At 42.5% G+C, this 22,097-nt stretch overlaps 1 protein-coding gene across 1 annotated transcript in view; it reads right to left on the minus strand.

The window, feature by feature from the left end:
• Positions 1-1,350: 1,350 nt before the first annotated feature.
• The window catches only part of LOC131914617 (protocadherin Fat 3), a 63,294-nt gene continuing 42,547 nt past the window's right edge, over positions 1,351-22,097 (minus strand). The window contains exons 10-11 of the mRNA XM_059267224.1: positions 21,760-21,993; positions 1,351-1,938 (exon numbers count right to left, since the gene is read on the minus strand). Of these exons, the coding sequence (XP_059123207.1) occupies positions 1,541-1,938; positions 21,760-21,993 (632 nt within the window). The 3' untranslated portion in view covers positions 1,351-1,540. The remainder of the gene's footprint in view (positions 1,939-21,759; positions 21,994-22,097) is intronic.

Raw genomic sequence — 22,097 nt, forward strand, 5'->3', positions numbered from 1 at the left:
CCACAAAGAATCAAGTGAGCAGAACAAAAGAGGTGTCTAGTTGAGGGCAACCTCTAAGATGGACTATGAGATTGGTCACCCCTCCTGTCCCAGCCCTGTCTGGTAGTGACCCTGTGCAGTGTTCTCAAGGTGGTAGCTAGTCATCGTGCCCATAGGGCAGTTCCCAGGTGTTTGTCTTTCTCTCACCTGGAAAACAGTCATCAGGACAATTGAGAGGGTCATTTTCTTGGGCATAGCCATCCAGAGAACTCTAGTTCCAAGATTGCCAATAGGCTCCTTCAAATTATGGTGGAAACAGAAATTGTATCTTGATCAAGAGCCCATTTTGATTCATAATTGAATTTTCTGAGCACTTACTACCCCTGGAGCTTAACTTTGTCAATTTAGTTACCAAATGCCAATTTTAAGCTATCCTTAGCCACCCCTCCATGGTGTTCATATACAATTGTCAGAGTTGGACAGGGCAAAGCTAAGGCAGATCTTGATGAGTGGAATCTGCACACAGTCTGGTTTGAAGCAATGGCTTTAGTAAACACTTTCTGCTGGGAGGACCTGCTAGCGCAGTCCTTCAATCAATACTTCCACTTTCTTTGACTCAAGGGTACATTTTTACGTTTGTGCACAGTAGTTAAGTTGTCACAGGGTTAGAGCGGGCACTCCTGAGTCAGAAAGAAAAACATTCAAATATTGGATCATCCACTTATGAATAGTAAAGGTGGAGGAAACTGTTAACCACTCAAAAGTTCTGTTTTTCTCATTTGGAGTATGTGAATTATACCCAAAGATTTTATAGGACTGTAGAATACTATGTTAATTGAATGTTGGTGATCATGGTACTCCCTTTTTCTGTGTACTGACTAAGGAGAAGCAGGCCTCCTCTGCCATCTTGCATAACAGCTACATACTTCTTGTGTGATTGAGGAAAAGGGCAAAGGTCAGAGGTGTGAGAAACTTACCTCCTGCCTGGAAAATGGGAATAAATAGTCTTGACTATTAGAGGATAGTTCCTTCAGAAGGGAGCATACAAAGGTGCTCTGAACCAAGATGAATAGGAACCCATCCAGATAAACACATTTTGGATTGACAACAGCAAATCACCCACTTGATGTTTGGGGGTGATAGCCAAAGTCAGTCATGGCTGCTGACCAGAGAGACTGGTCATCTACCCATGGATGGGGTACAGAGGCAGCTCACCTCCTGTGACCCTTCCTACCACAGGCACATGGGATTCAAGCAGAAAACAAATCGAAAGGAGACACAAATAGACTCTTGAACTTTAATGTAAACACCACAGCTGCTACTTAAGGAACACATGCTGACCCAAGCCTCCTAACTAGATGTTCTGTGCTCAACTCATGGGTCAAGAATTTGCCAAGTAAGCCTACTGCTTGGAGCTTGGAATTTAGAAGGGCCATTGTTAGGAGCAGGGCACTGAGGTCCACATGCAGGCCTTGCAAAGAAGGCAGGAGGAACACATAGACCCCACCGGGAAGGGTGATGGGATGAGAGAAGAAATAGAAAGTATTATTGAACTTCTCATTTACCCACCTGTCTTTGGGTTGATCCTAAATTTCCCTTGATCGTTCCCAGACCGGATGAGATATGTTATCTCAGCATTTGTGCCAATATCTTTGCTGGTGGCAAAAACAGAGAGGACTTGGGTACCAAGGGAAGTGTCCTCAGGCACTGTTACTAGGTAGTCCCTCCTCTCAAACACAGGGGGGTTGTCATTGATGTCCAGGACACTGATGGTGACGGAGGCTAGAGAGGAGAGGGATTGTCCGGGACTCTGGTCGGTGGCCCGCACACTGATGTTGTATGATGACTGCTGCTCTCGGTCCAGAGGCTGTTCCAGGATGATGACCCCAGAAGAGCTATCAATGGAGAAGACTCCACCAGCCGAGTCCTCCAGGGAGTACACAACCTTCCTGTTGATGCCTGTGGAGCGACACAAGAATGAGAGAACAAGAACCTAACACCAAGATATTGCACTTTCCTGACCTCTGAAAGACCCGACCAGAGAAAAAGCCATGGTAGAAATAGCTCTGACTTTACAGAAATGAAATCTTCAGTTTGCAAAATAGAACAAAATTAAAACTGGGAAATTGACAACCAATACCATAATTCTTTGGTTATAATTAAAGTATACATCGTTCAAGTTAATTTTCCCTGAAGAAAATTCAGGGGCCGATAGATGTATGGATACCAATATACCCCAAAGAAAAGCAGAGACGAACTAACCAGTCACTTCAGCACATATTTATTGGGAATATCCAGGTGCTAGCGAAGGTGATGGGGTTCTGGCCACGATGACAATCTGAAAGCATCTGACAACTTTGAGAAGGGAGTCATGGATCATGCCTTAGGCGTGAACAGGATTCTTCTAGTTACTGCTTGTAAACAGATTGAAGGCCAACAGATAGGAGACAGGCACCATTCAATGGCCTCCCACAGGACTGTAGACTTTGCATAAAGGCAGCTTGAGCAAAGGTCTGGGGTTGGCAGTGACAGAAAGCACTGGATTCCATCTCCTCTGAGTACCAGAGAGTACTAGAGGAAGAATGTGAGATTTCCATTGAACGTGGAGGTGGTGAAGGAATGCCTTCTCATGTGGGGCTGGCAGCATATGGGATGCCAGAGAAGAGAGGCTTCAGATGACTCTCAGATGCAGTCTGAGCAACTGCAAAGAGGGAGTTCTCAGTTGTTGAGGAGACAGATGTGGGAGAAGGAGGTTTGTGGTGAAAGACCTGACATTGAATGAAGATGTTAGGTAGAAGAGGCTGACATTCAGAAAAGAAGCTCAAACTGGAGTTGCACTTTTGAGCATCATCAGCCATGATTCACATACAAAACAAGACTGTTTGAGGCCATAAGGACCACAGAGGGAAAAGTGAAGTCATGGGGCCAACGAACCTGGGGCTCACTAGCTGAAAAAGAGGTGACTCAGCGATCTTAAGAAATGTGTTTAGCTCCAAAAACGTCATCTTAACATGGACTAAAACAAAAACAACAACAACAACAACAACAAAAAACCCACCAAAAAGTAAAAAAAACAAACAACAACAACAAAACAAAACCATATCAACCAAGAAATGTCCACCAATAGATTTCTGAATGACATTACCTGAAGGTTGTCTTCATTAGAAGAGTCTAGCTCTTCCAAATGGGCATTAAACCTAAAATTTGCTTCAGTCATTAAAATTCCTAAGAAGGAACGTAGGATAAATTTGTTGGTGGAAACAGCTCCATTTTGATCAAAAAATTCTCTTTAGAATAGATTTTAACTTAATATTTTAGTTATTTATGTGTGTGTGTCCTTTTGTTGAGTATGCACAAGTGATTGTGAGTGCCTGTGGAGGCCAGAAGAGGACATCAGATCCCCAGGAGTTAGACTTACAGTGAGCTGCCCAAGAGGGTTCTGGGAATCTAACTCTGGTCCTTGGCAAGACAGCAGGGACTCTTATCTGCTGTGCCGTCTCTGCCAGTCCTCACAAATACTCTCAATGAAGAAAGTCATCTGTCAGAGGTCTTTGGCTATGATGACCAACTGCAATGCCATTTGTGAATCATGGAACCTGGAACACAAGCTTTCTAGGGGAAGGCTTCATTGTATATTTCCTAGCATGACACCTTACCAAGGTGGGGGTTGGGAGAAGGCAGGCTTTTGGCAAATAAGCACTGAACAGCTTACTTCCCCATGTATATTTTCCTTGAAAAACAAACAAATTCCCAGCAAACCAATAAAATCAAGTATCTGGAAGGGAAGCTATAAATCACACTCTGTGGCCTTAACTAAAAGGCTGACGTAGAGAGCATGTTCTTGGTCCCATTCCCAAGAGTCCATTTTTTTTCACCCTAAGTTTCATCATCTACTTTTATTTCTGCTGCAAAACAACTATCCTGTTATAAATATCAACCTCCAATATTTGTACTCAGACTAAAAACAAATGGGCTTTCTCCTTCTGTTCTTGTCCCTTGAACTGTGGTTCAGGGAAGGGCTGGAGGAATGAATTCTTCCATATTCAAGCATGCAGAAGGGATTGAGTTTGTTCCTTGAAAACAATCACCTCTCTGAGTGTCAGAGCAGGTGATCTGGATGCTGCCTAGACTGATTCAGTGTTCTCAGGACACTGTTCAAAGCCATGGAGGAATGTTTACAGAAACACACCAGCGACTGACATGAATACACCACACAGGTTTTCAAATCACACACATTCCCTATAGGTTTGAATTCCACCCTCAGCATATGGCACACAGTTCTTGCCAAGAGCAGGAAACAGAAAACACAGAGCCTCTCATGTGAGTATGTACTGAGAGCTACTAAATTCACTCCAGTGGTGCAGGAGCCCAGGGCTGAGGGCCTGGTCTGGTCCTCTCAGCATCTTTAGACATAAGTCCTGTTTTTCCTGTATTCCTTGCTCAGATTCCTGGAGGTGTTATAGGAGACCTGATCATGGACATTTTATCTCTTCAGGCCCAAAGGTCAGTTAAGGAGGAAGGTGACTTCTGATTCACTGCTGAAAACAAGTTGAATTAAGAGAGACAGGAGGGGAGGGCTCACAGCAAGGCCTACTGAAATGTGCCTATAATGGGGCTGTGTTTCCTTTGTTGAGACAGGTAGACAGTATCATTAGAAATAACATGCTTGCCATTCAATGGTGGCACATGCTTTTAATTCCAGAACTTGGAAGGCAGAGTCAGGCAGATCTCTGTGAGTTCGAGGCCAGCCTGGTCTACAAAGTGAGTTCCAGGACAGCTAAGGCTGTTACACAGAGAAACCCTGTCTTGAGAAGCAAACAAACAAAAGAACAAAAAGTTCTAGGTCCGCAGATTTCTCCTCCAGCTTCCTGGTTGGAGTCACCTCTCTAAGGAGGAGATGCTGTTCTCCTAGCTCATGCTGGCCCTGCTGTAGGAGGGCTGCTTTTACACGGCTCATATGAGTTAGCCACACTAAGACCAGAGATCAACTCCAGGTTGATTCTGTTCACTGTGACTTGGTGACAAGCCTTTTCTGCTTTACTTCAGCAGAACTGCAGAAAGCCACACTTCTGCCTCCTCAGAGTAGCTGACCTACACTCCAACCCCACCTCGCTGTATATTTTCAAATTCAGCAAATAGAGCTAGTTTTATTTGTGTCTCCAGTGGACTTCAGTTCCTCTTGTGAGGAGCCTATTGTGAGCATGAACCAGAAACTCCATTCCCTGTAAGCTGGGCCAAGAAGAGCTTCTGGAATCTTGTGGATGGAAAGGGAATAGAAGATATTTATGCTATTCAGTGACTGTTTGAAATTCAATCATAGAGCTTAAACAAAATTTTATTGCTTCTGTGAAAAATAATACCTCGTGGGCTGAGATCAGCTCCAAAGAGCCAACCCGATGTCAAAGCACTCAGCTTTATATCAGGTTGTCAAAGGCATTAACATCAGCACCAGGTTTGAAGAGATGGTTCAGCTGGTGGATAGAGTGCTTGCCTTCTAAGCATTGGGACCTGAGTTCAATACTTAGAATGCTCATGAAAATACTTAAATAAATAAAAAAATACCCCGGCATATAGCAGAATCTCAGAGCTGGGTGCTGGCAGAAAAGATACTTCAGGTTCCCTGGTCAGCCAGCCTAGCCTATTTGGAGAATTCCAGGCCAGGGAGAGGCCCTGTCTCAGAAAACAGAAGGTGAATGCCCAAGGAATGACACTTCAGGTTGTTCTCTGACTTCTACATGCATACACACACACACACACACACACACACACACACACACACACACACACACACACCCCAGCTTAAAAAACAAATGGCAAGAGTCCCCAGCACCACAAACATAGCGAGATTATGTTGATCCAGGCTTGAAGACCCATGTGTTCTCCTTTCTAACAGGCTCCGTAAGCACAAGGAGCCTTCAGGATTTGCTTCACCCGATTCTCTGTCTGATGCTGATGTCCTGTTCTGAGTGTCCCTCTGTAGAGCCATGTTGGTGACATCTACCTCTGTGCTCCTTGTCACCTACATATTAACTGTCCTATAAGCCCTCCTACTCAATTAGTACCCAATGGTTCTAAGTGGGCCTTTATAATGGAGTGTGGAGTATATAACAGAGGAAGAGATAACCTAAAGAAATTTCAATAGGTTTTCTTATTTAGCTTTTCTAAAAACTTTTTATTTATTCTTAAAAAAATCCGTACACATATTTGATGTATTTGATAATATCTATCCATAACCCAGGATCCCCATCACTTCTCCCTCCCAACTTTATGTCCTCTTTTATATTTATTTCTTGCTCACTGAATTAATGCTGCCCATGTGCACGTGATTGCTGGGTCATTTACCCGGGCACAAGAAACACTCATAAAAAAGTGACTTTCCCTCCCTGGCAGGTATCAATGGCCAGTAACTCATCAGATAGTTGTAGACCTCAGGCACCTCTTCCAACTCCATGCTGGGGTTTTTAACTGGCTGGATCTTGTGGAGGTTTTGTGCAGGTAACCACAGCCACTGGGAGTCTGCATGTGTACAGCAGCCATGTCATGTTTAGAGGACAGTGTTTCATAGCACTCTTCCCCACCCTCTGTCTCTTATACATTTTCTGCTCCCTCAGCCCCGAATTTTTGTTCATTTTTATTTTACTTCATTGAGGTATCATAATTTACATGTAATAATAACATGAACACAGAACTCATGAGCAAATTCTGACAAATACCTACCATGTGGAAACAATGCTCCATCAAGATCGAAACATCCCAATCACGTTAAGTTCATGTCTCATGATGCATATGACAGGTCATCTAATGGCTGGTCTTGAATCAGCACTTCCTCAATCCCTTACTAATGTAAATTTATCAATGTCTGATATCCCACAATTATGTTTAGGTGTCACGTCTTTTTAACCCAGGCTGTGTGGTTAAACTATAAAAGATTATCACCAAAGAAGAATGATAACAAAGCTTTGCTTCTTGAATATTTCATTGAATCTTTTTGCAATGACTTTGCTCTGAGCAGACACTGTTGTTTTCTGTCTTTCTCAAAGGAAGAACTGGCTATTATGATGCCTCCATTTGATAAGGATTTTTCAGGTGACACCTTGATTGTCTGCCCTTGGCCATGGGCTGAGGGAAGTGAGCGCAGAGATCCCGTTTCTAACACTGGCCTCTCAGCAGCATGACACAGAGCTCTGTAAAGTGGTGGTGGTTTGAACCGTCCGGTGTCTCCCCAGCCTCCCTCTCACTTGACTCAGAATGCTAGGTTTTCATGAAAATGCCTTTGGCATTGTGCTGGACAGACTGTGGCTAGAGCTGACAGCCAGGTGGGGCTCCCTTTCTCTTCCTGAGACTGTTGCAGGAAGCCCTGAGCTGCTCAAAATAGTCCCTGCTGAAGACTGGCCATTTGCATGAGAAGGCATGCTAAGATTCAGTCCCCACTGTGAGGTCAAGAGATGGGACATTTAAGATATGAATAGGTCATAAAATTCTGCCCTCAGTACTTAATGGTTAACAGTAAGTTGGCTATTACGAGGGTGGGCCTGTTATAAAGGACATTGGGACACTTTTCCATGAGATCTTTTGCATTGTAATGGCTTGCCCTATTTTAAGATTCTACAGTCTCCATAAACAAGGAGCCCTTCACCAAATGCAATCCCTTAACCTTCCAACCTCAAGAACCATGAATAAAATAAGCCTTTATTCTTTATAAATGAAACAGTCAGGGCTATTCAGTTATAGCAAAAGAAATGGATAAGATAGTTGCTGACTTCTCACTTCTGTAGACAGAAGCTGTAGTTTGGGTGGATGATGTTGTAACTCTTACAGTATAGTCCCGCCCTGCCTTCTCTTGATCCATATATGTTGTGTTCTGTCTCCTCAAACAGGAGACACATCTCTGTCTCCTCAGACACAGACACATTTACTTCTCTGGCCTGTGCTCGGGCTGTCTTCTGCTCAGAATGTTCTCCTTTTCTCATCTGTCAAAAGCCCTCCACACTTTTTCAGGGTGTCCCTGGAGCAGCTTCCTTGGCTACTCCAGCATTCCTCTCTTCTGTGCCTCCTTGATTCCATTTTTGCTTCTATTGTACACTGAGTTATAAGTGTCTCCTATTCCCACTAGATTAAGGTACTTGTGGGTAGAAGGACGATGTCTTGATCATTTTATTGTCCAACAGAGAGAGAGAGAGAGAGAGAGAGAGAGAGAGAGAGAGAGAGAGAGAGCCTGGCATACTAAGAGCCTGGCATGGTAATGCTAACACACATGAGTGCAGGAGATTTGTGCACCAAATGCATGTCTTCTGAAAATGTACATGTAGAAAGAATTAAATAACCTCAAAAGGACAAAGCATGGAAAGACATGGAATAAGTAATATTAAAATGTTGTGAGGGACTGGAGAGTTGGCTCTGTGGCTAAGAGTACATTTCAGGGCTGGAGAGACAGCTCTGGGTTAAGTGTGCATGCTGCTCTTCCCGAGGAGCCAAGTTTGGCTCAGCAACCATGTCTGGCAGCTCACAGCCACCTGTAACTCTAGCTCTAGGAGACCTGATGCCTCTTCTGGTCTCTGTGGGCACTGCACTCATGTGCATATACTCACTACACATAGTTAAAACATGATAAGAATAAATCTTAAAAATAAATACAATGCAGATAAAGCATTTGTATATAAAAATGTTGATGAGTAGATATTTAATTCTGTGGAAATGAAAACCTGATAACCAGTCAATTTTTCTACAATGGATACCAGCTGATAAATTATGTTACATTGATATGCAGACAGAGTGCTTTGTACATGGTATTTAATGTAAATGAATAGATGACATGGAAATCTGTTCGTGAATCAGCATAAAAATGTGCAGGTCATAAAACAGTATCAAGTTTATAAGTTTATTTTTATGAAGAGAAAAAGCTGAATGGATTCAGTCAAAATGTTGACTGTTTTGAAGCTGTTTTTCACATTTGCTTAACTTCCCAGATCTTATACAGTGAGCACAGACACTTTGTGAAATATAAATGAGCCGTTAAAAAAAATCATGCACTCAGAAAACAATTCTTTAATACCAATTTTGTAAAGTATCCAAGTTTTCAAGTGATTTTCTTTCCAGCCCAGCTCTAATTCTTAATGTACATACCATTTGAAATAATTGTAGAAAATTAGACCTACATATTGTATAGGCTTTCTGACGGGTGTTTCCACTGTTCATGTTAGTTCATCATGCTTAGAAAGATACTAATGCTACTTAGAAAATTGCTTTTGTCAAAGGCCCCATTATAAACTTACTGCAAAGAGTATTTTTAAACTAAATTTTACACTTTAATTAAAGCAATTAAAGGAAATGGCTGGCCTAAAATTCTTCTCTCATCTTCAGTAGAAGGCAAGTACTATCCCAGGGAGTCAAACAGCTTAGGCTGAGTGCTCCTGTTTTATCTTTAAAATAGATGTTGGGATAATATAGAATTAAACTGGAAGTTTCTATGATGAAGTCCAGGAATTAGCAATACTTTTAGCTTAGCAATTACTGTCCTTATAATATACTTTCTAATGACTTCTGTTTTAAGTGCCCTTTAAAAGTTTTCCAATGGGTGATGACTAAAGCTGCCACATTCTCTTGGGCAGAACATCAACTCCCAGGGTCTGAAGCTCCCTTTGAAAGGTCCAAAATAGACAGAAGGCTGCCATGACTAGGTCAGGGAGATCCCACCAACCTCATCCAGCATCTCCCGGGTGTGTGCCAAGTAAGTTGGCAGCACTCTTTCGCTGGGTCTGATGGCAAGATTGTGGCCCCAACCCAAAACAAAACCCCAGGCCCTTTGTTTAGAAACATGAAGACATCCAGCACAGCTACATCAGAGAATTAAATCAGGAAAGGGCCCCTCTAAGCAAGGGGCATTATTCTGCTTGGACAGCATGGACTGTACACCTAAGAAGCCGGCTCCTGTGCAGTGAGATTCCCTGTGACATGGAGAAAGCTACAGATCAAGTAGCCTGGCCTTGTATTAGGCCTGATAGAGTTAATGTGGGTAAATGAATTAATCTACAAAGAGCTAAAAAAAAATCCACCATCTTTGCTAGTATCCTGGACTTCTGTGCTATGCTGTGACCCAGTGATGGTGCTCCAAAAGTTTCATACATGAAACATTGAAGATGAGCTAGACTAATTCTTTCAGTCTTCACTTAGTCACTTACTCATGTATGTATTCAGTAAGTGCCTGGGGACTCCTGTTGCACAGTACACATTGAGGGTCCCTAGTACTTCCATGCAACCTCAAACATCCCCAGTTTCTCAGGAAACAAACGTGCAGAACTGATTATCGGGAAGGACTGGTGAGAAGTTTCTCAGAGACTAAAGTTGCTAAGTTGAGTCATGAAGGAAGGGTAGATGTTGTCAGGAGTGTTAAGGTGGAACCATCACAGATAAAGAGAGCATTGGGGGAGATGCAAGAACAAGGGAAGTTATGGATGCTGAAACTGCCATTTACTCACAAGAAGGCAAAGGGCTTAATGTTGATAAAGCCATAACGGTGAAACTGCCTGTTCTCAGAACCAGCCCAGAGACACTGGTTCATTAGAACCAATCAGTCCTGGAGTAAACTAGAAACTGGGCCTAAGTTAATGAGGAGGGAAATCAGCAAAGAGAGAGGGATGCTTGCGAGGGCTGGCTTGGAAAGGGTGTCTGAGTAGGAAGTGTTCTGTGATATCTAAGCTCAAGGAACTCGCCAGCAGATGTTGTTGAGCATAATGCCCGTCAGGGAGGTCTCATGGTGGGATGAGACTACAGACAAGAGCCTCAATGTGCCCTAAAAGGCAGGAAGTCACACTGGGGTCCTTGGCATTTCTGCACAAAATGCCAAGAGTAGGAAGAAATTCCCCAGCTGTGAGTCTTCCTTGAGGCCATCCTGCATTGCTGTGCTTTGCGTAAGCCCCTCATCCAGAGAGGGGCTGCCAACATGTGCATGTGAGTGGGGAGTGGTAGAAGCCGCTGTGATCCCTTGGTAGAAATCAGAATTCTCTACTCATGCTTCTTTAGAAGGAATTACCATTTCATTCGACAACTAGTGTTTTGATCCACGCGAGAGAAATTGGATTTTATAAAAGGTAATAATAAGTGTAACTTATGTGTCAAATGCAAAGACTCCTAAGCTGAGCAGGGCAATAACGTTCACTAGAAAAAAAACTAGTTCAGCCCTCCCTACTTTACTTCAGTCTTCCCGAATCAGATCTTAGATGTGGAGCGTGTCCTGTTGCCATTTTAGGATGCTTATTTATTTAACCCTTTGTTTTGAATAAAGGGGTTTCTGATGATGTCTAGAATTATAGCCAGTTTGAAGACAGTGTGGAGGTCCAGAGTGTTGGGGAACTTACTCCAATGGCTAGTAAAAGATGGAACTGCTATATTTAATTCAGTGTTATATCCTAATGGCATTCTGGGTTCATTCCCAGAGTGTGACATAGGAAAGGTAGGTGTCTCAAGCTTGTATAGAGCCATGTGCACTACTGAAGGGACCCTGGTTCTGGGGGAAGGAAAAGAATCCAGGGGAGTCTTAATGGGCCTCAGAGTCCTTCACTGTCTCTAAGCCACTAACCACTGAACAGACACCTGGGGAAGCCACTTCACTTTGAACAGCTTCTCCATCTGCAGGTAGGAGGACCAAGATCCTCTCCTTCAGGAATGTGGTACGTGTGAAACTTCTTTGAGGTCTGAAGAACGGCCTTATGCACAATATTATATATACATGCATGCACATGCACACACACACACACACACACACACACACACACACACACACACACAGGATGAATTTGTATATGTGTACATGTTTGCATGGGTGTGGGTACTTGGATGTAAGTCGGTGGAGCAGAAGTCAACCTCAGATGTTGTTCCTCAAGTGCCATCTACCTTTTTACTTATTTTTGAGACAGCGTCTCTCACTGGTCTGGAACACACTGGTTAGATGAAGCTGGCTGGTCAACAAGCCCCGGAGACAGACCTCTCTAGGTCTCTAGTGCTAAGATTACAAACACATGCCACCCTGCCTAGCATTTTATTGTACCATAGACAGAGGCTTGGAACACATGGTTCTCCAGAAAATGACTTAAATCTCTCGGTCCTCACAGACGGTTATTTAATTTTTAGTGATATTTTAATAATCCCTCAGCCACCTTCAAAGATTTAATACTTCAGACAGTATTGGAGCTTGGGGGAAGGAACACACAAAGCTATATTTAGTCCCAACCTGTGCAGCTCAGTGGTAATGATTTCTAAGGCATCAGGAAAAACATTGATTCATATGAAGCTTACAGAAGAATGGGAGAAATCAGGATTGAATCCCTCTTAGAATATTTTCCAGGGGAAATCATCATGATTTAGAATATTGGCTCGAGGTGTTGAGGTCCTCTCTTTAAAGTCTTCTGGGGTCAGTCTCTATGTCTCTTCAAAAAGGGACAGTTTGGGCTAGATTACAGTAGTGACATTGTAAACATCTACTAGGATTGTGATTTCCATAGGAAACAGTTATCCCATCCACCCATCCCTCAACCATGTCAAGGTAGCTATGGTCCCTAGGTGGCTGAACTGGTCCCTATGGGGCTTACCATGGGTCTGCATAAGACCCCATGTTCCTCAGAGAGATAACCACTGTGCAGGGGATTCCCAGCGATGCATGGATAGATAGAATTTAAGATGCCTATGAACTTGCCTTCATGTATTTCTCTATTGCTCCATAGCAAGTTGCTTAAGACCCTAACAGCATAGTACAATGAATACACACTATCACATGCTTTTGATGTATCAGAAATCCAGGTGTGGCTTTGCTGGCTGTTTCTCCATTATGGTTTCCTATGAAGTTGCTAGTACATTGTGAGGTGGTATGTGAGTTCATCTGTTAGCTCAGTGAGGGCAGCAGGTTTGACTTTCAATTTGACTCATGTAGTTTTAGGTGAACCCTGATCCATTCATTGTCATGTGGGTTTCTCACAACTCTTCAGTGGTTGTTCCCTGCTGTGATTAATCCAAGAGAGAGTGAGAGCACCCTCTGGACTGAACTATGGCCCCCGAAAATTCATGTGTCAAGGCTGTATTCTTTAAGAGATGGGATGGAAGACTTTTAGGAGGTAATTTAGGGTTAAATAAGGTCATGGGGAGAAGTTAATGTGAGGCAATGGGAGCTCTTCAAAACCAACAAATAAACAAACAAAATAAAAAACAAAAACAAAAACAAAAGAAAGAAAGAAAAAGATACTTTTCTTTCCCACCTAGTGTACACAAGAAAGGCCATGTTAGTCCAGAGCAAGAAGACAGGGGTCTGCAAATCAGGAGGAATTCCCTCCCCCGGTCCTAACCAACACCCACCTTGACTCTAGACCATGGAACTCTAGAACTGTGAAAAATAATTTTCTTTTGTTTAAACTACTTAGTGCTTCATCACAGCAACTGAGGTGACTCAACAGAAGATGTAGCTACAGTGAATGTCATGGCCTTAAACCTACTAGCCAAAGTGGTACCAAGGGAGGAGCACATTCCGGGAAGCAAAAGTCGCTGGGCTCAAGGTTAGAGCAGCTACCAGAGGGAGAACAGCTGTGGTTCCATATGGCCCCCATAGGCTGATATATCTGAATGCTTAGTCACCAGGGAGTGGCACTGTTTGAGAAGAACTAGGAGGTGTGGCTTTGTTGGAGGAAGTGTGTCACTGGGGATGGACTTTGAGACTTCAAAGGCCCATGTCAGACCTAGTCTCTCTCTCTCTCTCTCTCTCTCTCTCTCTCTCTCTCTCTCTCTCTCTCCTCTCTCTGCCTGTGGATCAAGTTGTAGCTCTCAACTACTTCTCTAGCACCATGCCTGCCTGCATGCAGCCATTCTCCCTGCCAAGATGATGATGGACTAAAGCCTCTGAAACTATAAACCAGTCCCTAATTAAATGTATTTTTCTTATAAGAGTTATCCTGGTCATGGTCTCTTCACAGCAATAGATAGTGACTTAGACAATCGCTGACATCTTCATGTTCATTAATTTCTAAATAGATTTGAAAGCATGTTCAATTACTGATGTAGGCAACAAAGACAGTAGTACGTGGGGTGCCTGTGATTTTATAGCCCTAATGTGCTGGATCTTGGTATTAATGTACTAAAGAAGAAATGCACATGAATACATAGCAACTTTAGAATTTACCTGGATTGATCTATTTAATTTGTAATGTTTCTATTTTTATGAATTGCAAATGGTCTTCTGAGAGATGATCTAGCGATGTAACCAAGTGCTCAAGTGTTTGAGACACAGAAGTAGAGTTCTTGAGTGGCTCTCAGTGCCTGTTTAGGAACAGCCAGTCATGCTTACCTGGGAACTATCTGAAATGTAATTACCACTGTGCTTTGCATCCCAGACCACTGAGTCTTAAACTCTGGAGGAGGGCCATTGCCAGTGGGGCTCTAGTAATGCAGCTTCTGACTCTGTTGCATGCATAGTCATCCTACTGAATTGGCTGCTTGCTGACATCTGAGGGCCCTCAGGTGACACCAGCACAGGGAGTCTGGGGAACTAACTTGAGCACCACTATTTCAGTAGCATTATGAGATCCCCTGCATAACTGTTCCCCAGTTCTGAGCCCCCTTTTCTAATACCTACTATCCTGCCACCAGCTTATGGCTCAGAACAAGTAAAGCCTGCAACGTACTCATACAGTAAATTGAACAACGGCATGCCAAAGGCAGGGCTGTTATGAGAAGTGGGAATAATGTATCTGAGCCCTTGGCCCAGTGCCTGCCATAGAACAGTAGCTGTAAAAGTGGATGTTAACAGAAACATTACCATTATTGTCATTTGCTGTCCTTAAGGAGTGCTGCTCTTGCTTGGGAAGGTGTGGAGTTGGTAGAGTCATGCAAGATACATCACACCAAAATGACACGATGTGCTGAAGGAATTCAAGGCAGCAAATGGAGTGCCAATGGGGAAAATGGGGCGTTCCAAGTTCTGAGAGACATCCCTGTCCATCCTGAACAAATCTCATACTGACATTTGAGGTTGGCGAAGCAAGCTACTATCACTCTGATATGCAGGAGGGAGGCAAGACTTGCCCAAGGTCATAGGCTACTGATCATCTAGGCATCTCTACAAATATGTGGTATTTTGGTCCATTTGTTTATTAGGGGATAAGTGTCTTAGGGGCATCTGGGGGCATCCCTGTGGCTTCGTCCATAGGATCCAGAGGAGGCTGGGTACAGTTTCACCTGCGGTGTGAGGCTTTGAGGGTGTTGAATGCTTAGGGAACCCGAGCAGAAGAAAGTCTCAGAACATGTACATAGATCCTTGCAGCATCTGCATGAACCAGTTTCCTCCTGACTCCACAGGCTGTTCCCTTCCCCAGTACTGAATGTGGTAGATACTTCAGAGTTCAGATTCCCCTCATCTGTTCCTGTGTGTTTCTGTATTTGCCTCTGAGGTCCCATGCATAGGTGCTGCGTCTAGCCAAGTCCTCACCAGATTGCTCTCACAGAGTATGGTGAATATATTTACTTTTCCTCATGGGAAATCAGAAGGGTGATCATGGGAGGTGGCTCTTTACTTTGGCCATCAGATTGGAGAAGCTTGGGCACAGAATAGAGAACATCTCTGATTGTCACAGAATGGCACAAGTACTTCACGTTCCATTCCAGGAAGAGGCCGGGACACATGAACATTGCTGCTGGTTCAAGCATTTCACCTACAAACTTTCCTTTGCTCTTTCTGGTTCTCCAGAAGTGGCAGACTAGAAAGGAGGAACACTGGACAGGTTCATCTGGAATAGTTTTGTCAAAGAGATCTAGAAGCCCCCGTGTTTCCTTTAGAGTACACTCCCTCTCATAGTTCTTCTCCCTTTGATCAGGACCTATGCTCTCAGAGTTAATAGTTGACCAAGCCCCTGGGAAAGTCCTGTATGTCCTTATATGTACAGGAAGACTGGTTCTTTTAGTTTCTGCTCCATGAATAGTACAGGACCCATTATGCCATGGTCCTCATGAGGGATTTGCTGTACAAATTCCCAATGGCCAAATGAGCTGTGATTATCATTAAGTGTCCCCTAGGAAGAATGATTCAGGAACAGTAGACTCACACACTCAGGTCAGAATGAAAGTTTTCAGGTTCCTTAGTCTTCCTGCTTCCTTCTTTTCTATTAATAGAATGATGCTATCTCCTAACTTTAGAGGAAGTACCCCTTTCTGGTAGACTCAGAGCTTTTCATGTCTCTGAATGTAATTACCTGTCCACACGACATCTTGGTTTGGAACTTATGATCTTTCTGCTCATGTTCATCTGTTCCCTAAGGTTGAGATTTCAATGAGCCTGCCTTGCCATTGACCCAGGCCCCTGCCAAAGTTTGTAGATTTCACACTTGAATCTCCCTCTGGGCCTCCTCTGATCCTTCTCATTTTGGTCCTTGTGGTCTTTCTCAACAATTTTTTAGGATGTTTTTTCATGTCCTGTTCTAATCCACTTTAGATGCTTCTACTGTGTCAGGCTTCCATACACCCAGAATTGGTTTCCTATTTCTTAAACATGCTCATCCATTTTCTTTCAGATTGAGTACCTGATCTATAGTCTTCCTGAATGATCATAGATACACCCTGCCCAATTTTCTGGTTCCATCTCCTTTCCTCTGTCCTGGACTACATGCTGTTCTCCCAGCTCTTTAGTTGGCTTTACAGAGTCCCGTCTTTATGACTTCATCTTCATGGTCCATAGTCTTCCTAAGTCTGTTCTTACTGAAGACTATTCCCAAGTCCCACTTATTCTGGGGCTCGACATTTATGACTTATTCCTTGACTTTTGAGTAGCTTGAGGACTATCTCTCTATATAACTTATCTTGGAAAGTCTTACTGTCTCATTTACAGCACTTGTTACCCTGATGCTCATTAAGTATGGGTTAAGTTGATTGGAAAATATCTGAGGGGTGCTCTGAGCCTGTACACTTCTAAGATCCCTCAAATTCTAAATTTTGTGGGCATTAGGTAACAAGAAAGGAACACCTGGCTCATTAGAATATATTCCTTTCTTTATGCTCTTTATTCATAGTAAGAAAACATTCCTCCCCACATCCCAGTATCTAGAAAATGGCATTTTCATAAACTAGGGGCTGTAGCATATTTATTTACACTTTACAAATTTACACTTTTTTTTCATGCCATGTTGCCTAAAATGGTCACAAGCTTTTTGTTCTGATCCTTCACACCATGTGTTTCTTTTGATAGGAAAAACAAACAAACAAAAACAAAACAAAAAACAAACAACCCCCCTAAAATGAAATTCTGATAGGCAGAATTATTATCCATTTAATTAGCTATTGAATTCTTCCCTCCCAGAATTCCCTCCCCCAGTATATTCTCTCTTTTTTAAGGCATGCAACCACAGTGTGCTTCATAAGTCAGCTTGCTTTTCTGAAATATAAGAAAAGTGCAACTTTTCTTTTTCTTATCTCCTTTCTAAGCATGCTTTCCCATACACTTTGGGCTTCACTGTTCCTCTAGAGACTCCTTTCTCACCGTGGGGCTGCCTGCCAACCTGTGGCAGCTGATCTCCACCCTGGCTTCACTTAAGCAGCATCATTTCCCCTCTTCTCTTTCCACTCTCCTCCAGGAAACTGCTGGGATTTAAGGCTTGCCCCCTCCGTGCTTTGTCTTGTTCTGTTTCTTGTTTTTTTTTTTTGTTTTTTTTTTTTTTTTTTGTTTAAATTCTAATAAAATCATCCTCTTTGAATAAATTTTGGCTTTGCTTGACTTTTTGAAAAACAAGCAAAATGAACAAACAAACAAAAAACAACAAAACCAACACCCCTGAGCTCCTAAGAACTGTTAATATCTAAAAGGTCTACTAAACCTAGCAGATTAACCACAGAAGTACTGCTTAAAAGGCCAAGACATCCTTGTCTTTACTGAAAAGATTATTAAACTTTCATAAATTTGGGGTCATGAAGTCATGTCACCACTTTATGGGGCTGAGGATATTTTCATTTTACAGGAAATCTAAGAACTTACTGCTAAAATCTAGACAGTTACCATGCTATTTCTTAGAACTCATAAAATGGATGTAAAATTATCTTCCTCTGTTTTATTTTATTCCTGGTGGAAGAAATTCTTATAACATTGTTTTTCATTCATTATGAATGATTCATTGGAAGGACCTGTTTGACTAAAAGAAATAATATGTTTAAAAAGAAGAAACCGAAAAAGTGAAGGTCTTTGGACTTGGGAATTCATGGAATCAGATTTTTGATTAATATCTTGTCATATCTCTACAAAGTAGAGTGACCAAGTATACAATACAGGCCAATGGTGGCTGTCAGAGTCCATTTGGAGTGTTATGACAAAATATTTTACATGAGTAACTTAGAGGTACCAAAATTTTGTTACAGTTCTGGGGGCTGGAAAGTCTAAAATCAAGGCACCAGCAATTCTGGTGTCTGACAAGGCTGACTCCTCAAAGATGCTACCTCTGTATCCTCACAGCCAGAAGGGGCATCAGGCTCCCTCCAGCTTCCTTGATAAAGGCATTCAACACTCTTTATGGGCCCAAACTTTTGTTACATGCACTCCCTTCTCTTCAAAGGCTGCATCTCAAGACAAACACAGTAAGGGTGAGATTTCAATGAAAGCATTTTAGGACACAAAAATTCATGAGCGGACACCAGTAAAATTAGTTTACCATTTCATGTAAAGGGATATTCCTAACAGAAGTCTCCTGAGCCTAACAGATCCATAACTTGTCACTAGAAGTTAATTCAATAACTCGGATAAAGCTGAAGCAAGTTCTGCTAAGAGAAAACACGCCAACCTCAAAAGGGACGAATGATAGGATTTGGGTTAATAACATTTTAAATAATAGAATAGGAGATAAAAGGTAAATGTTTGGCAGTGTATAGAAATTGGGAGGGAGGGAGGAGGGTGTGGTCATGATGGTGTGAGAGGGAGCCTTGTGCTGGTTAAGGATGCTGGAGGCTTTGTGAACGTACACAGTGATACTGCTGCATGTGAAGCCAAGTTCACTTCCAGGAAAGGTGACTACGCCTAGCGGACTGCACCTGTGTCAGCCTTGTGATTTTAGTAACAGTTCTGTAGTTAGGCAGGATATATCCATGGGGGATTGGGCTAAGTGGGCTAATTGGGCTAAAGTTAAAAATTCCTGTGACTCTATAATTATTTCAGACTGACTTTCTTTAAGAAAGATGGAAATTTCTTTTTTCTTCTAGAGAATGGGTTGCAGCTGAGGTTTCGTGGTACCATCAGTACATGGGGAGCCGTTCTATAGAGAGGGTCAGTGGCTACCTTTCAAGCCCCAGCTGCTATTGAACACATTATAGGACCTGAATGCATAGAACTCAGATCTTCTGAGTGCCATGATATTTATAAAGTGCTAGAGATTAAAACATCAAGCAATAACCTGACTTTTATATAACAATAACTAAATTGAGCTCTGCATAACACTGTATAAAGAAAACGAAACACACTAGAGGGCCAGATTCAGCTTCACAGCTATGTGTGTGAACTCAACTTCCACACATTTCATTTGGCCCCATAATGAGTCCCCAATTCAACCACCTGATAATCATTCTACACTGCTTCCTCTAGTCTTTCACCTTAGGAAATGTACCCTGGAGACCCATGTCCTGTTGGGGCCACTAAAGACTATGTCTTAAACTCTCAGTCATGACACTCAGAGACCTTCTGATGACAGTTCAGACAGACACTACTGTGAGCTCTGATCAAATCCCCCACTACCACTTCCTCAGTTTGGTGCGTGGGCAATGGTGGGTCCTCGGTTTGTATTTCCTAAGGCACTCATTTGTTCTACCCCAGCTATCACGGTTCTTTCGTGGACTAAGCTCTCCCTTTCCAGTTTTGCATGTGTTTCCTGATTTGAACTCAGGCTACCAGAGAGAGCAAGTGACATGCATCTTTAATTGCTGAGACATTGGCCAGCCCTGTTATGGTTCTTTTGAGAAAATGAACAAGAGTCTGGTACTGTACAGGAGGTTTCTTAAGGTTGACATGATGGCCAGGCACACATATTTCCTACACTGGTGTCTATGGCACCCAGGTCCTTGGTCTCCATGTGAGGCTCTGCAAAGAAGCCTTCTACTTATTATGGAAAATGTGAAGATATATAATATATATAACATAATATATATATATATTATATATAAGATATATAACATATAATAAATATAATAAGGTCTCCATCAATTTTTTTCTTCTTCCAGGTCTTTCCATCCCTGTCCTGATAAATGACCAGAATTTAGATATTCCTCCCACCTCATCTGCCAACCTGGTTAGCTGAGCTGGTTAGACAGAAGTGAAGGAGGACACATAGCTAACCATGTTCTTCCTCACATCATGCAAATCAGCTCTGGGACCATATCTCTCCATCCCACCCCACCCTACCCTTGCACTGTCCAAACAGCATGTGCGGTGACCAGACTTGTGTTTCTACTCTCCAGCAGCTTGAACACATCTGGTCACTTCGTGAAGTGAAAGAATGACAAAATTGAAGGCTTTCAGCTTTTGAAATTTTATCTATGGACTAATTATACATCCTCAAGTCAAATTTTAAATTGTTAAAAGACTCATTAGCATTAATTCTGTCCTCTTTTCCCAAAAGTCTTCAGATAAGAGTTCAGAGAATCTTTCCTAATCTTCATTTGAAAAAGATTATTTGCAGTTATTACATAATTATGTACTAATAAACAGTCTTTTTGTTTGCCATTTTCCACAATAATATACATGCTTTTAAAGAATTGGTCTCAGCCTTAAAATTATGCTAATGTGATAAGAGCAATAACTCAAGTGTAGCCTCTAATTTCTGTAAGGGAAAATATGAAGAGACCCTGGGTGCTACGTTTGTTTTCAGCTAATTATCATGTATTTGCTTTTCCATTAGTCCAATAATTTTTCTATCAATTCAGAATGAAGCAGTAAGACAGTGAATTATATAAAGGCCTGCTTAGCATAACAGACACACCCCATCATTCCCTAGTCCTCTGATTTACAGCTCTTAAAACGTACAAGCAAAAGGCTCTGTATGCCCTTTCATATTTATATTCCATCATATGGTCACCTCAATAACTTATGCATTCTTAGAAGGGCTACCTCGCAATTAACTGCAGTCTCTTCCAACTCATCATCTCATTATGTAAAAAGGATTTGAGCATAAACTTTATTAGTGACTTCAGTTCTAAGTCTTTCTTATCTCAACCCCCCTCTCTCTGCCTAGTGGTGCCTGTTTGTAAGTAATGGGGGTTGGGTAGAGGGATGGGACTCTGGAAAATGCCAGTTTAAAAAATCCACATTGGACGACTGGCAGATTTAATTACTGGTCTTTGCACTGTGGGGCAGTACAATAGAGACTGTCATATTTCAGCAGAGGCTGTGTCTGAGTCTTCTTAGAAACGGGAATGCACTCTCCCTGCTGCACAACACAGTGTTTTAACTGTGTTTAGGAGGAACAGACAAGTAAGAATGCTATTGTTTTTATTTTTATGTTTTAAAATGAAAATCACAAAAGCAAAAGATCAGAGCCTATAAACTATCTCCACATCCTTAGCTACAAGGTCCAGGGATCCCAGTTCTCTTTCTAGGACTCTAGAGGAGGGATGGGGAGGAGGAGGTGGAGGAGAACATGTGGAGTTCTTCCTACGTAAGAGGTACACCAGCTCAGGAGTGAAAACCTGGCTTACCGAACGTGTTCTAGCAGGAGAAGTTTCTAGAACCTACTCCTAGGAGGAGTGTGCCAATGTGGGAGAAAGTAGGCTGGTGAACTGACTTACCAACATCAGGGTCCACTGCCTGCACTCTGGTCAGCAGAGCCTTAGTGGCTGTGTTCTCGTAGACACATGCAGTGTAGTGGTTGGAGGAAAACACAGGGGGGTTATCATTCACATCTTCCAGGAGCAGGAGGACACTAGAGTGGCAGAAGCGGCCGCCCCCGTCAGTGGCCCTGGCAATCAGCCTGTATACTGGGACCCTCTCCCGATCCAACAGGGCCAAGGTTTTTAACTCGCCTGTGAAACAAAACGCAGCATTGTTGGTCTGGCTTTTCAAAAACGGTCTTTCCATGGAAAAGCAGAACATCAATTGTATGAGAAATTCTAAATACAAGAAATAC

Source organism: Peromyscus eremicus, chromosome 7 (assembly GCF_949786415.1).
Source record: "Peromyscus eremicus chromosome 7, PerEre_H2_v1, whole genome shotgun sequence".
Classification (NCBI taxonomy): Eukaryota; Metazoa; Chordata; class Mammalia; order Rodentia; family Cricetidae; genus Peromyscus; species Peromyscus eremicus.